Source organism: Rosa chinensis, chromosome 2 (genome assembly GCF_002994745.2).
Source record: "Rosa chinensis cultivar Old Blush chromosome 2, RchiOBHm-V2, whole genome shotgun sequence".
Taxonomy (NCBI): domain Eukaryota; kingdom Viridiplantae; phylum Streptophyta; class Magnoliopsida; order Rosales; family Rosaceae; genus Rosa; species Rosa chinensis.
The window spans coordinates 73,050,354-73,067,356 of NC_037089.1; the positions used below are offsets into that span (position 1 = coordinate 73,050,354).

Consider the following 17,003-nt stretch of genomic DNA (forward strand, 5'->3'; position numbering starts at 1 on the left):
ACCGTGTTTTCCCAAGATCTTTCATCTCAAATTCGGATTTCAAGTAATTAGCAGTTTCCTTTAACTCATCTAGAGTTCCAATTAGGTTCATGTCATCGACATAAACTGCTACGATTGCAAATCCGGAACTTGTTCTCTTAATGAACACGCATGGGCATATTTCATTGTTAATATATCCCTTCCCAATCAAGTAGTCACTTAGACGGTTATACCACATCCGTCCGGATTGTTTTAATCCATATAGTGAGCGTTTTAATCTTATTGAAAACGCGCTCTGTGATTTAGAGCCACTTGATTTGGGTAATTGAAGTCCATCTGGAACCTTCATATATATCTCTGAATCTAGATCCCCATAGAGATATGCTGTAACCACATCCATAAGCTGCATGTCAAGTTTTTCGGAAACTACCAAACTGACAAGGTAGCGGAACGTTATAACGTCCATTACGGGAGAATATGTCTCCTCGTAGTCGATTCCAGGGCGTTGTGAGAAACCTTGCGCCACAAGGCGGGCTTTATATCTTACCACCTCATTTTTCTCATTACGCTTTCTAACAAAGACCCATTTATGGCCAACAGGCTTTACACTTGGGGGTGTCTGCGTTACAGGCCCAAATACCTGTCTCTTTGTTAGTGAATCCAATTCAACCTGGATCGCATCTTTCCATTTAGGCCAATCTGCTCTTCGTTGACATTCTTCAACAGAGCGAGGTTCGATATCATCATATTCTATAATCCCTTTCTCAATATGATATGCAAATGCATCATCAATTGCCATAGAATTTCTATCCATCATCTCATGTACACTAGTGTAATTTATGGAGATCTCTCTATTCTCTGGAGTTGGTTCTGACATTGGAGCGTCCCCCAATGATGTCTCTTGGACATAACCATAATCCGGAATATTCTCATGAGATGGATTATTTATATCGATGATTAATGGATTATTCTGTGCCAAACTCGCTTTCTTTCTTGGGCGAGAATCCATCGAACCTATAGGCCTCCCGCGCTTCCTGGCAGGAGCCATGGGCCTAGCCACAACGTCACCATCACTGTGAGAGGGGACGTTGGCGCCATGCTCAAATCCTCTTGAGTTAGCGTCATGTCCTCTAGTTTTAGGGACATCAATCCTTGCAGGCACGTTTGCAGCAGGTATGTGTGATCTCGTCACTTTAGCGATATCAGAAAACGCATCAGGCATCGATTCTGCTACGTTCTGAAGATCGAGAATTCTCCGCACTTCAATTTCGGATTGTGCGGTTCAGGGATCAAGATGAGACAGAGTGGGGACAGACCACGACAATTCCGGTCGTTCCTGTTGAACATTGGTGTTCTTATCTCCCCCTAACGATGGGAAGACTGTCTCATCGAAGTGACAATCCGCAAATCTTGCGGTAAAGAGATCGCCTGTCAAGGGTTCTATGTAGCGGATAATTGTTGGAGAATCATAACCAACGTAAACGCCTAATCGTCGTTGAGGACCCATTTTGGTGCGCTGTGGAGGCGCAATTGGCACATAAACTGCGCACCCAAATATGCGTAAGTGTGAGACATTGGGCTCATACCCAGTCACCATCTGGGACGCAGAAAAGGGTTGAGTGGCAGTGGGCCTCAGACGAATAAGCACAGCTGCATGCAATATTGCATAGCCCCAAGCAGAAACAGGGAGATTGGTGCGCATTACCAATGCCCTAGCGACCATTTGTAGTCATTTAATGGCGGCTTCTGCGAGACCATTTTGGGTGTGAACATGAGGAACAGGATGTTCAACATCAATCCCAATGGACATGCAATAATCATCAAAAGTCTTTGATGTAAACTCTCCAGCATTGTCTAATCTTATAGACTTAATAGGATGATCAGGGTGGTGAGCCCTTAACTTAATTATTTGTGCTAGGAGTTTAGCAAATACAGCGTTCCTTGTGGACAATAACATGACATGTGACCAGCGTGTCGATGCATCAACCAATACCATAAAATATCGAAATGGTCCGCATGATGGTTGAATAGGTCCACAAATATCACCTTGGATTCTTTGCAAGAATGGTATATTTTCTTTGGTGACCTTTGCATAGGATGGTCTCGATCCTAACTTTGCTAAAGAGCAGGCTTTGCAGAACGAATGATGGGCTTTATAAACAACCAATGAGGATTTTGGTTGAGCCACAAAGGCACAAGTGACTTTAGAAGTAAAAGTTGGAGACAAAGGAGCCTTGGTGGCGTCAATGCCACCCTGAGGCCGCAGGGGGAAGGCGGCGCCGGCCAAGGATGGCCGGATTTGGGGGTGAACGGCGCCGTGAGGCGCAGGGGCTCATTCGGTGTCCAAAAACCGAGTTTTACTTCTTTTCGTTCGGAAAAAGGGATGTCCGTGTGAAGTCTTTAATATACGGATCATCATGTCATGACCTGGGTGTCCCAAACGGTCGTGCCAAAGCCTATATGTGTCGGAATCCCATAAATCATCTCTCATGACATGGTTGGATTCAATGACTCGAATAGTGGTTGCATACAACCCACTAGAGCGACACATAAGTTTCTCTAAGACTCGTTTATGTCCGTAGTCATTAGAGGTGATGCAAAGGAACTCTTGTCCATTCTCACAATGTGTTTCCACATGAAAACCATTGGCTCTTACATCTTGTAAGTTAATAAAGTTCGAAAAATATGTCCATGACATGAGATAAAATCAATCGATACTTTATTAATAATAGCCAATGATTACATCAAAGTTTCTTGACCAAAATCTAATCCAATATAAAAATCAAACCGTAGACAAATCGTAGTCACTCAATCCGTTTGGTAATTTCAATTTAGTTGTGACCAGGTAAGGTAAGGCGAGATTTTGGTGGAGCGTTGCTCACTTTTAAAACCGTTCTCTCAGATCAAACCTTGCCTAGACATCACAAGTACTCTTGAGTACGCCTAGAGGGAAAGAGTTAATACAATAAGTCATTTTATTGATTTAAGGCATAATTGCCATTACATAATTCTTGGACAAAATAAAAGACTATAAATAAAAATCTGCGGCATTTTGTCTTCATCGCCAGATTTAAAGTCTTTGTGATCTCAAAGTCTTGATCACCATGATGCGACTACCTCCGTAGGTACATTGCAAATTCAGGTCCATTGATCAGACGTTCCATATCAGAAATAGACACCATAAAGAGGATTCTCCCTTGATTGAGGCGCATTGGCGCAATATGCATAGTCCCTAGGACTGGTGGCGTTGGAAAGTGGTGCCCATGGCCAACGTTGGCTCCATGGTTTCCAACCCTATTTCCCTTAAAATCACGCCTCCTACGGTCGTGGGATTGTCGCCTTGAGCGATTACCTTCTTGAGCATTTCGATCGTATGGATCATGACGTCGATGGCGACTTTCTCTAGCCATAGGACGATGCTCTTGATAGCTATCTTGAAGCCTATCAAATCTTCTTTGCACAAGTTCATTGCCATGTCTTTCAGCAGTGGCCATAGCTTCAATAAGCTGTTGGAAACTTGTGATCCGTCTTGCATTTATATGAGTCCGGAATAAGTCAGAGGACCTCATAGCATAGACGGGGAAGGTATTGAGGGTTTTCTCAATCAATTGGTCTTCTGTGATTGTTTTTCCACAGAGACGCATCATTGCTCTGATGCTGAGAGCTTCTGAATAAAATTGCATGACAGTGTCAAATTTAGAGAAGCGAAGATCTTTCCATTCTGCTTCTGTATTTGGAAGTATGGAGTCACGAACATTGCCATATCGTTCGCGAAGCGCATGCCAAAGCTTTATGGCGCTATCCTCATTTATGAACTCAAACTGTAGGTCACTATCCATGTGACGTTTCATGAAGGCAAGTCCCTTGGAATTATCTTTCTCAGTTTTGAGGGTCTGGAGCTGTTTCTATAGGACAAAGCTCTTGGATAGTATGCAATAAATCCCGGGCAATAAGGTGGGTCTCGACATCAGTGACCCAAAATAAGTACATTTTGCCTGCATAATCCAATGGAACAAAATCGAGTTTGTTCATGTTTGACATCCTGAAAGATGAAACAAGAACAAGTTAGTTTCAGAGTCAATGCTTCCACGAAAACTAATATAAATAAGATTTCCGAGCTATGCTACCAAGAAATCTATTTCCAAGAATAATTGGATTAGACCGAAACAATGATGTTTGTATGGTCAAAATAGATGCTCACGAACGCTCTTAGTTCGTAGCATACGAACGCTCTTAGTTCGTTAAATCGATGCTTACGGACGCTCTTAGTCCGAAGTCTTACGAACGCTCTTAGTTCGTTAATTGCGTGAATTCCCACGATTCCGCTTTTCAAGATCGAACCCACGTTATAAGAAAGGTGGGATGAAGAAGAAGGGAGGTTTTTAAGTCCCCGAGAAAAAGAAGAAATATTCAAATTTCAAATTTTAGGAACTTTAAAACTTACTCTTTTGAATACTTACTTGGTGAAAATTCGGAGCAGATTCTGTTCTGAACAGCTTGTACCTCGATTGGTGTACAGATCTCAATATGACTCCGATAAGGCTGAAATTCTGAGGTTAGATGGAAGAGACAGAGACGAACAACTTTGATGAATAAAGTTTTTCGATCTGAGCTTCCGAACTAGACGTTTCGAGGCTTGCAAGAAGACGGATGTGCACAGGAACTGAAAAAAGATGCAGTGGGTGTGCGTTGGCTTGTTTGCGCAGCAGGGATGCTTCGGTGGCAGCAGGCTGGAACGCAGGGCTGCAGGAAGGGGGCAGCAGGGGCTGCTGTGCAAGGTTGCAAGCACACGGGCGCTCGGGCTGCAGCGAAGGCTCGGCTAGCTCGGGCTAGGGGCTGCTTTGTGAATGAGTTTTGGTTTTCTGTTTTGTGGTTAGAGTCGTGCTGATAACGTGTTTAAGTATAATGTATTTGAGAGAGATTGATGAGAGAGATGTGTTCTTATTATTGAGAATAAGAGCCCTATATATAGGGATTACAAAGTGCTAGTTCTAATGTTACAAGGAATACCAATCCGTGTAGGATTGGGAAATCTAGAACCTTCTCTCCTATTCCTATTCCTAGTTTGATAAGGCACACTAAACTTGATTTTCCTTTAACAGATAGAACAAGAGGTCTTTCTGTTAACATTGCTTTTAATACTTGCACTGCTCCGTCAAACTCCCTATAGTTGCAGGCTTATTGCTTCTCTTTCATTAGAACTGAGCACGACTGAAAATTGAACAAATGTGAATTTATTCACGCTTTCCTACTGTATTGCACCATATAGAATAAGAACAGGGTTGGTTCTGTTTGGTCTGAAAGCATCAAGTAACAAGTAGAAAAATTTGAAGACTGGCACAGAATGAGCTCTGACTCTGCTTCACTGCATAGATAAAGTTGATTTGATTAATTTTGATGGATTTTGAAATTGTTTGAAGTATTGAGGCACTTATTAAATCATTAAAACCAAGTTTTGATCTGATTAGCTTGGCAGTTCACAACTTTAGTTCATAAATCATTTTCTGTTTTTTCTATGTATCATAAATTAAGCTCATAGTTGGGCCTCTGATTACTGTTTGTCTGGCATTTTCTGTGTTCTGTTTGGACTGATCGTTTCATTTTGGGCCTTTTCTTTCTATTTAATCTTCTCCAAATTAATCTTCCACAAAAGTACAAATCTAGTGGACAAATCTTTGGTTTATTTTTTTTTTTCGACAAAGAAATCTTTGGTTAAATTCATTCACTTTGTTGAAGCAAAGAACCAAGAATTGCATCGTAAACACAATCAGAAGTATGAGGCAGACAAATTAATATTGCAACTGTTGGCATTAAACCATTAACAAAAACCTTGACGCATAACTATTGACTAGTACAAAAGTTATATCCTGGTTAACTTTTTTTTTTTTGAAAAGAAAATCCATGAATCATCTTTTTTTGTTAAATGCTTTAGTACAATTTAATGTATTGAGGATAGGAAGGAAAATATAAATTTAAAAATATATATAATGTAGATACCATATGACAATGTCCAGGAATAGTGACACGGATAGTATGACCTAGCTGTACTAGCCCTAGTGGATGCAACTCTTATACCTCTTCCTATTTATGGATAAATCTACATGTCTTGGCCTGTTATTCTCCTTTCTGCTTCCTCTCGTTAGGGTTGGTGATTCGTTTTGCCCGTTGTTGGTGTGAACGAGATTTGTTGAAGGTTCTGCTATAGTGGACGGACTGACGTCAGGTGGCTTCTGGCATCGGCATGAGGCTGATCCCGGTGGTGGTAAACATTGCGGTGGCGGTATTCTTCAGGGAGCGTCACATCTAAGGTTTTGGAAGATTAGGAATGAGATCCTCGATTGCCAGGTTGTGTTTTGGCTTGATTGTGGTGGAGATGCAATTGAGGCAGTGTTGGTGTCAGGCTCGTCTTGCTTGTGGTGGAGTTGGGTGGTGCACTAGACGCATCAGGTCTAGGACCAAGGCAAGAGAATCCGGATTCAGGATCCGAGCGGGCCGTGGAATTGGGCTTCAATCTATTCTTGATGTTGGGTTGGATTTCTGGCCCACTTTAATTGTTGGCTTGGGTTCCAGCCCACTCTGTTCATTGGGCAGTTCTTCAATTTTTGGAGTGGCTTGGGGCCTCTGCTTGTTACTGGTATTGGATTTGGGGCCCAAGTTTATGGTATCTGTTCGTGAAAGATCGCTTGCCAACATGGCCATGTTCTGACAACATTGACCGGCTTCATTCTTTAGGTGAGAGAGTGCCCTCATTCTGAGACCAAATTGGCTATTGTCAATTTGTGCGTTGGAATGGCATGGGTAGTCAAGCCACCAACTATACACTGCTGCAATCCGTAGTGTAAAATCAATGTTGCGTTTAGACGTTATTGCAGCACTTTTATTATTTCTTTGTAATTCTGATGCAATTTTTGCATCTTTTTCTTTCGCTTTGTTTATTTTCTTTTTTGATGCTTTTTAGCATCGTATCGGTGTAATATTTCAATTTTAATAAAAAACTGACCTCATTTTACTCAAAAAAAATGTATAGGAATAGTGTCATCAAGGATATCCGATAAAATTGAGAAAATATCTGCAAACAGTTATTCACTAATTAAGATGCCAAAAGTTATTTTGCCAGTATCTATCTATTACTAATGTCCAAGAAATAGTTATCCATACCAGAGTTTGTGCCAGCTGTATGAATCCAAACTCTTCTGAGGCTATTCTGTTTCCTTCTGTCTCAACACAAGCAGTAGTCAGTGAATAAATTTTGCTCATTTTTACATGCCTAACCAAGTCAAATTTTGCTGCAATTACTTTGCAACATGAACTAGGAAATTTCCCCCCAATAAGTACCTATTAAAAAGTTGAATGAAACACACCCTCAACCCCATACCTCTAGAACAATGCCATACAGAAAACCAACAAGCATTTGAAGCTAAACTTCCCAAGCAATGAGACCTTAGATTCCAATCATTCCATACTGGTTCACTTCTAGATAAGAGAGCAGTTAGCCTACTATGTGTCTATGTCATCTATTGCATTGATTCAGAACCCTTGCTGTAAATTCATTGTTTCTTTTCCAAGTCTTTTTCTGTTCACCATTTCCCTCCTGGTTCTTTGTTTGGATCACATTGTTTCCAACTTCTTATCTCTATGTGTTTGGGCAGGCAGACTCTGAATCTATACATCATCCTTAACCTTGTGATCAAATAGATTCTTATTTAATCTCCTTGAGTTGTCATTTTAAAAACAAAGTAAATATTAAACTACTTGAATGGATTCTTCTATACATATTGATCCTAAATTTCATGCATTATCCAAGTACAGATGTGAAAATCTCAAAAGGGTTCTGACAATAATGTTCATTCATCCATGTAAAATCCAATCAGACTGTATCGAACAATAATATACATGTTGACCTATTAATGTGGCACATACTTTACAAACAACATGGTACCAAATCACAAGTCTTCACGGAAGTAAGTAAAATAAATTGTGAAATTTTCATGTGCTTCACAAGGTTTGATCTGCTTGTAGTTTTGCAATTATCAAATTCTTTTCACTGCAAAGAATAGGGAACAGTGCTCTCTATCTCAAATATGTCCAACAAACAAGTCCAACACAATACAAAACAACACTCACCTCTAAAAATATTGAAGGGGTCACTGTGGGGTAAGATTCATTTTCTGTACAAAATCTAATGTCAATCTCAAAGGCTCAAATCCAAGACCTGTATTTTTATTGATATTATTTTGGTTATATGCTTTTTGTCTAAAAGGGATTGGGGGGTTTCCTTTCTGGGCCACATTCCAACCCCATGAGACAAACAAATAGCTACTCCTTGACTACTCATCAGCTTATAAAGTCTTTTATTGCTGTGGCCGGTATCCAATGTCACATTATTTTCTGCAGAGGAAGGTTGGAACACAACCTCCTATGATATGACTTCTCTCTGTCCATTGGGAAGAAAGAAGAAGGAGAAGAAGTTCCTGGTCTGAATCTGATACAACATGTAAAAAGTTTCCTTTAGCTTTTGAATTCAACCCAGAAGCTTATTATAGTGGTAGTGGAAAGTACATACAAAAACATAGCTTCAAACTATAAAGACAATCATTGAACTTCAAAGAGTAATAATTTGTGTCAAAGTTTAGACTCTTTTAACATCCAATTGTGATCGAGTTAGATCTTCAAATTTAGACATTTTTAATATTGTATTTGCAACTATGTAGAACCCTAATGTCATACAATCACTCGTACAATATCTACACATAAAATAACAAAACTTATTGTCAAGTTTTAGTTGTATCATCGTGTCACAAATTGTCACTCAATTAATATAATTTTATAATATCAATTCCATCAAACCCCAAATCCCAACCTACGCATACTGAGACAAGCAAGACTAAGTTAGTTCCATCAAGTTGTGTTCGAATTGAGAGTACTCTAAAGGGCCCGTTGTTCTAAGATTTAGAGGCTAGGACGTGAAATTGAATGAGACACACACATGACCGGATGACCCTAACTAAAGGGTTCTTTAGCCCTTAGAGAAGTCACACTCCCCACAGCTACAGAACCCTAGCATCAACAGAGTCCATGGTCCTACACCTTAATACAAACACACGTCCACAGCTAGCAATTATATAGACTTTGCAGACCCTCCCCAAACTATAGAGATGTTCTTCCAAAGTTATTTCCCAACGGCCCCAAACCAAAGTCTTGAAGTATTCCCAGCTACACACACAATCACAAATATAAAAAAACAACAAGAACAACAAACAACAAATCTGCTCAACCCCAAAAACATTATTTAAAATCAGTGAAAGGAGAAAAAAGCACAGCATTCAGCATCGATTCCAGTTATTGGCCTTGGACCTTTTCCTTTGGCCACTTCCTCCTCTCCCCTCGATACCCTCTACAGCTACATTTTTCTTCTCTTTTGAATGTAACTTTCTCACTAACCAAACCCCATAACTTAGAACAATCTTCACAGCCTCAGTTTGTCGTCCTACTTACACTTACTACGAATTTGTCTGTTAGAAATAATAAAATTAATATAGTGTAGAATGACAAACTAAAAATATGATTAACAGAGCAGTATTCGAAATTCTAATCATTCTCGACATCTATTATTTGGTGAAAAAATCTAACGAGTCTAGCACTACTGTAACCAGATATCCAAAGGAACTTTGTTTCTCTCTCATGTTGTGCAAGTCAAAACCCCTAAACGGCTAAACCCCACTTTATGACTGCATGCACAACCCTATATAAATATACACACGCTCCATTACACTCACTCTTCAGTCCTCACCATTTTCAACTCTTTCACTCCTCTCTCTCAGACCTAAACACACAAACACCAACACTGCAAAGTCTCGAGCATCCCATCTAGCCATGCAGCAAAACTCACCGGAAGAGAACGAGAGACTCCACCAGTTCTGCATCAACGACCACATTGACATCGTCGTAGAGGTCCTCAAACGCCTCGATGGGCCCTCCCTCGGCGTCGCCGCTTGCGTCTGCCGGCTCTGGTGCTCCGTGGCCCGCAACGACTCGCTCTGGGAACACCTCTGCTTCCGCCACGTGTCGTCCCCGCCGCCCTCCTCCGTTCGGCCCATCGTGCTGGCCCTGGGAGGCTACAAGCGTCTCTACATGGTGTGCGTGCGGCCAGTGCTGAGTCGACTCAGCGACTCGACCCTGGTCAGAAGGGTGTGGACTAGGGACGAGGTGCAGCTCTCGCTCTCGTTGTTCTGTGTTGACTACTACGAGAGGAGACTCGGCGGCGGCGATGCGTCGGCTTCGTCGCTCATGTTCCTCTGCAACCCGGTGAACGTCTGATTGGTTTGACTTATGAGAGGCGTTAACTGTAGTTTAATGGTAATAGTATTACTTAGTATACATATCAATTTATTTATTTAAGAAAAAATAATTAGTTTTTTATTTATTTAATTTTTATAGATTTATGGGTATCCCTTAAATAATTGTCATTTTAGGTGGGGGAGAAAAGGAGATATGGTGGTGCTTTTCATGTCTAGCATTATTAAATTTATTGTAATTTTCTTTTGAGGAAATTGAAGAAAAATATGTTTATTTGTTCATTTTTAATTACCTTGTGGAACTTAGAATCTTTAGTAAAGCAGGCATGAACAGTGAAGATTAGGTGGGTAGTGACAAAAGTTTAGTGGATTCTCTTTTCCTTTTGTTTCTATATACCCCCGAGAAATTCCCACTGAAGCTCAAGGTTCTTAAACATTTTTTCCCCCAAAAAAATCAATAATTGACATTTGTTTGTCATATTCAGCAAACATATATGATTAGCAGTTAGTTTACATATTTTTCTTTTCACTATCTTGTGTTGAATCTAGGCCAAGAAACATTGATCGATTAGTTGTTTGTGAGCGAATTTAGTGATACTTTCTCGTTTTAATTGATTAGAATTAAATTGTAGTCGAAATTTGTAGTGAAAGTAAGATCTAGTAGGGGTATACAAGTTGAAAAACAAAACCCAGATAGGCAAATAGTGGAAAATGCTAAGAGAGTCAGAGGGCTTGGCCTAGAGTCCCAGAGAGACAAGAGCTCACGAGAGAACATTAGGTTTATTAATGCCAGTGTATGGAGGAGTATAGGCCAAACAAAGAAGCAATTCTCTCTTGGGCATTTGGTTGTCTGTTATGAAAGTGAGATATGGGCCACTAAAATGTTTGATTGGGACTGGACAATTAAGCCAGCCTGATCTACTAGAACTGGGTGGTCCAACAAGTAGCTCATGATAATTGAATCATTATGCATCTTTAAGAATTTACAGCGCTTCACAGTCCCTAGTTCCGACCACCCTCATCTGGATCAAGACATCTTCTAGCTTTTTACAGTGAAATCTGCCACCTTTGTATGTGGACGATTCTCAACCATTGATTGACGTGAGACCAACGATTAAGTTTTTATTAGTCAACTCATGACTGATCACCTAATAATGCAACCGACTCATAATTTCATACAAAAATGTTAGTTGAATTGATTTACGAATATTATTAGAGTACACTAAATTTATCAGAAATTACCTAAAATGCATCTGAATCAAAGTCATGAATAAAAGAGATATTTTGAGAATCAAAACACCAAGACGGTATCATTTTTGTAAGTGGCCATTTTAGATGTCATTTTAAATATGGTTAATGCGGAACTTTAAAGAAAACTATTTCACCAATTAGCATTCCGCATAGTTAATAAAACATTTCTCTTCAATAAAACGTTTGTAAAAGTCTCAAGTTCGAATTCATTGTCCCCATGTAATCAAGAAAATAAAACTTTTTTTTTTATATTCTTGTTTTTTCATGGATGAAAGAATAAGATTGTAATGTGCAGTATCTGTACCAAAAGATGAAGCTTTGAATCTTAATAGCAGACAAAAATTTCTGGGCCAAAAGAAGAATATCTCAATTGGAAAAAGCAAAAGAGCAGCAGACAAATTATGCTGTAGACCTATCACCTATCCGATATTATCCAAAATATGTGTAATGGTAATACTATTGTGGAAGTACAATCAGTCCTCCAGAATTCAATAAACACTCGGTCCTATTCTCTATGATGAGCCTGACTTTCTTGGTGGATATCCATTCATGTTTTGGTACTTCATTTTTCCATTAGCTCAACTTAGTTCAGCAGATTAAATGAAGTTCGTGATTTAGTACTAATGTGAGGCTAAAACCCAATTTGGTGGTGGGATTCAAAATCTCAACAAGTTTGCCTTTGCAAGGCAGACAAGGAAAAGAGGAAGTAGAGGCAGTCACATTTGGAAGTATTCCAAATCACACCATACATGTGAAGGGGTAGAGTTTTGAGTTATGGAGGAGAAGGCCGGTTACAGGCTTATAGGTAAATTGAAGTAATTACATAAGACAAGAAGTAGTGATGGCAAAGAGAAAATTAGGGAACAAATTACCTACCAACCATAAATAAAGAATGACTAATGATGCATGCAATTTTAAGTGACGAAACATGATAAATGAAACTCTAGCAGAAAAATCTGATTAGGTATTTTTTGAAAATGATAAGGCGGATCTCTGTGAGATAACCCTCTCCAGATAATAGGGTAACAGACTATATGTCATTTTAAGAGAAAACAATAATTTTTTTAAACGATAAAACAGATCTTTCGAGATAATACTCTCCAGAATAGTTGACGCGCCTAAAGCAAGCGCGCAATTTAACCCTGAAATATCGTTAGTAGTATAAGCAAATAGGGATCGTTCTATTCCGGGGATTGAGGGTACACCTGTAATTGTGTAACAAATAAAGAAAAGTATTATTTACAGAAATAAAATAAAGAATATAAATATATACAATTGTATAAACAAATAAAGAATTAAAATAATAAAGTATTATTTACAAAAATAAAATAAAGAATAAATATATACAAGTAAACACAAATAAGGGGGGGATTATGATTCTTAAAATTAAAATTAAAATAAATAAAATAAAGAAAACATAAAAACATATATACAGGGGTGGAACGCAAGGAACAAAGATCAAAATCAATTCCATGTAATCAAATTCGATTCAAACCCTATAATTGTTCTTCCAAGTCATGAGAGAGGAGTTGATCATGTAAAACATTCGAAAGCAAATGATTTCCCATATTTTACTTTTCAATGCTAATTAACCTAATCGAAAGCACCTAGATTAATCCTATCAAACATGCAATCAAACCCTAGAAAGCTAGTCAATCATGTCATGTTTAACGCATTACACATAGAGAAAGGCTATCAACTCAAGTGTACAACTTAGTATGAATAAGTTCACCTAATTGCAATCCTCTTCAATTGAATTCGATTTTTGTCCAAAACCTTTACTACTTTGATTCAAGTTTACACAAAACGAAAAGTCGATTTCATGTTCTTAAACCTAGCACCAATTACATGCAAATCCTATAAGTGTCGACCCAAATAAGATAAACATATAAAAGTTTTCTATCAAGCAAATTCAATCGAACAAACTCACATAAGCAACTTAGAATCACAATTATGGAATTCGAAAACTTTATTTAAACATAGAAGTTGGGTTTAAACTTTACCCTAAACATTATTGTTAACTAGAAACAAGTTCATATGAATTCAAACAAGGAAAACAAAAGATCATTACAAGGAAAAAGAATGAATTACACCGTGAGGGGAGATGGAGATGGAGAGCTAGATGGTTGGATCTTGAATCTTTGAAGCAAGCCTTCAAGGTGGATGATGGAGGATATGATCTTCACGGCTCCTTCTTCTTCTTCCTCTCCTTGCTTGAAAACGCAGAACTTTGCAACTAGAGAATGGAGAAGGAAAATGGAAAGGAAATGGAGAGACAAAGAAGATGAAATGGATGAAGGAATTTGTATAGGAAATGGTGACTAAGGAAAATGGAGAGGAAATGGTGAGACAAGGAGATGAAATGGATGAAGGAATGTGTGGGAAAATGAAAACTAAGGAAAATGGAGAGGAAATGGTGAGACAAGGAGATGAAATGGATGAAGGAATTGGTTTGGGAAAATGGAAAGGAAATGGAGAGACAAATAAGATGAGATGGATGAAGGAATGTGTTTTGAGAGTGAGAGGAGAAGTGTATTTATAGCCCAAAAAATGATGAATGGAGGGTGGAGATGAACATAAATGAAGGGCTAGATATGTTAGACAAATTTGTAAAAAATATCTTCCCACATGTTTATCACTTGTTCAACTTGAATTGATTTTCCTCCTCAAGATTTTCCACTTGGTTGCAACTTTGATTTTCCTCCTCAAGATTTTCCACTTGCTTGCAACTTTGATTTTCCTCCTCAAGATTTTCCACTTGGTTGCAACTTTGATTCTCCTCCTCAAGATTTTCCACTTGGTTGCAACTTTGATTCTCCTCCTCAAGATTTTCCACTTGGTTGCAACTTTGATTTTCCTCCTCAAGATTTTCCACTTGCTTGGAGGTCCTAAAAATAGAAACTAATAAGAAAAATAGAAACTTTCCTAAAATGAAAAATGGCAACTTACTAAAAATGATAAATAGAAACTACAAAAATATAAACTTTCTACAAATAGGAACTTTCCCAATCAAAGAATGGAAACTTTCCTAAACAGGATTTTAATAAGGAAATAACGTAAGAAATGTAGGGAAATGCAGTTAAAACGTCGCATTAAAATGCTCCTATCAATAGTGTAGCAGATGATATGTCATTTTAAGAAAACTAATAATTTTTTAAAATGATAAGGCCGGTCTCTCAAGATAATGTTGTCCATATAATGATGTAGCATATTATATGTCTTTTTAAGAAAAATAATAATAATAGGTTTCTCTCTTGCTAAAGATCACATCTCTTAGCAAGAGGTCTACATGAGGCTGTGAAAAATAATAGGATCATCAAAAAGATCGAAACCTAGATTTAAGTACTTGACTAGGGATTGTCACAAAATTCACTTGTGAGACATACTTAATAGCACACGAGCAGTTAATTTAAAATACACTAGAACAAAACACACCCGATGGGTGTGGATAATTATTAATTAAATAGATATGGAAAAGCTTTTTTCAAAATAAGTGGAGAGTTATTACAAATTGTGGAAGTTTTGTCTTAGATAGTGGGAAGTTATCTGCAGATAAGTAAATTATTTTTTTCTTATTTTTTTTCAATTTTGATTTTGTTATTTACCTTCTTATCCCTTAGTTATTAAATATAATTTCAAATTAATATATAATGTAAGGATCCATATGTAATTTCATATGCATTTTGGCTAACAAAACCTCTTCTCTTAATAATAGTATAGATAACTACATGCAACCGTTTTTTTCATTGGATAAAATAAATTATAAGATAAATTGTTAACCACAACCTTATTTAGAAGGAAAAGATTTGACTCCAAAAGAGCGAGTAAATCCAACTATTTTTAATACAGTACTGATCTCCTAATTAGACATAGATCAGTACACATGTTGTTAATTATATGTACAAAGCTACTTGTAACTGTCTTTTCGTTAGATATAGAAATTATAAGAAAAACTGTCGACTATGTACAAAACGATAAAGGTTGAATTCAAAATAGAGAATGGATATAAATCTTTTCATTATCCTACAGTACGGATCTCCAAATAAACATCCTAAATAGAATACGTGCAGTTAATTACAAGTATGGAGCTACTAGTAACGGTTTCTTCCATTATATGAAAGATAATCAAATCGAAAACGACTGACCTTAAACTCACAAAAGCAAACAAATCCAAACCTTCTCGTTAGTATATGTATCTCACAATTTATCGGGGACTTCAGATAAAAACAATCTCCTAATTTATAGGACTTCAGATAGGAACAATCATTTCATGCTATGATTCGAAATATTCCAAACGAATCTACTAGTAACGGTTACTCCCATTATAGGACACCCTAGCACTGAATATTGTTAAAAAAAAACTAATGGGGCTCTGGCAAAACCTCAACCCTAGCCCTCAGTCATGGCGGCCGGTATCGGCCTCCCATCTACGTCATCTGCTGATGACACTCCGAAGCCGACCTTGTGCGGCGACCACACAACCTTGTCCTAGGTTACTCATCATCTCTTGCCGGAAGGAAATAGGTGATGTGAGGGTTATGGATCGGTGCTCCGGTCCGATCAGATTCAATGGTGATTGGGTGGAAGAATGGCCGTGTTGGATCAGGCCGAGGCGAGGCCGGCTCAAGTCTGGGTGGTTCACAGTCGGGAACGACCAACGCATACAGTTTGGAAGCCACGAGATGAGAGGTCATGTGTGGCGGACGTGCGACCTCTAGACCCGGATCAAAACGGCCAAACTCCGATTGATGGCGGCGCTGGCTTTTGCACTCCAACTTTTGGAAGTGGCAGAGATTGTAGTAGTGCACCGTGAAGCGAATCAGGTTTTGGAGTCTACAAAGCACGCCGATGGGGTGTATGAGACGATGGCGGTGGTTGCATCTGGAGTGGTAGCGACGGCGTCGGACGTGCTTGGCAGTGGAGAGACAAGTGGGGTGGCTAGATCGTTTTGGGGGCCCAAATCAGTTTGGGTGCTCAAATCATTTTGGAAGCCCAAAAGATGGTGGTGGCCCAAATCAGTTTTGAGGCTAAAATCAAATGGGCCTGGAGTGTCCAAATCTGCTCTGAGTACCTTTTGGCATTGGGCTCTTTGGTGGACCTTGCGAATAGGCCCCTTTTCTTCAGGGTTTCGTATTTGGGTTCCCGGAGGATCATTACCCTACAGCTGGAGGCTCGAGAAAAGGGCAAGGGAAAGCTTTAGGTTTTCCTGGTCTTCTTGCCTATTACTAGAACAACGGTCTTCTATTACTTTCATCTTAGTTTTCTCTAGTTGTACACCAATTGAGATTTCTAGGTGACTAGGTTTACTTTTCAAAGAAAGGTTAGTAATGAGGATTTGTTTTCTTGTAGTTAGGCTCAAATATGTGAGCGTATGTGTTAACAATGAGGGTCACCTGTCCTTTGCTCGGTAGCTTGTGCCATTTATGATTTTGGTATGAGACAACATCTGATGTACGTGCCTTCTAGTCATGGATAAAT

At 38.7% G+C, this 17,003-nt stretch overlaps 1 protein-coding gene across 1 annotated transcript; it reads left to right on the forward strand.

The window, feature by feature from the left end:
* The first annotated feature begins 9,545 nt into the window (after positions 1-9,545).
* LOC112185468 (F-box protein SNE) lies at positions 9,546-10,651 on the forward strand. Its single transcript, XM_024323721.2, has one exon. It carries the CDS (start codon positions 9,853-9,855, stop codon positions 10,294-10,296), a length of 444 nt encoding a protein of 147 aa, XP_024179489.1. The 5' UTR covers positions 9,546-9,852; the 3' UTR covers positions 10,297-10,651.
* Positions 10,652-17,003: the final 6,352 nt, after the last annotated feature.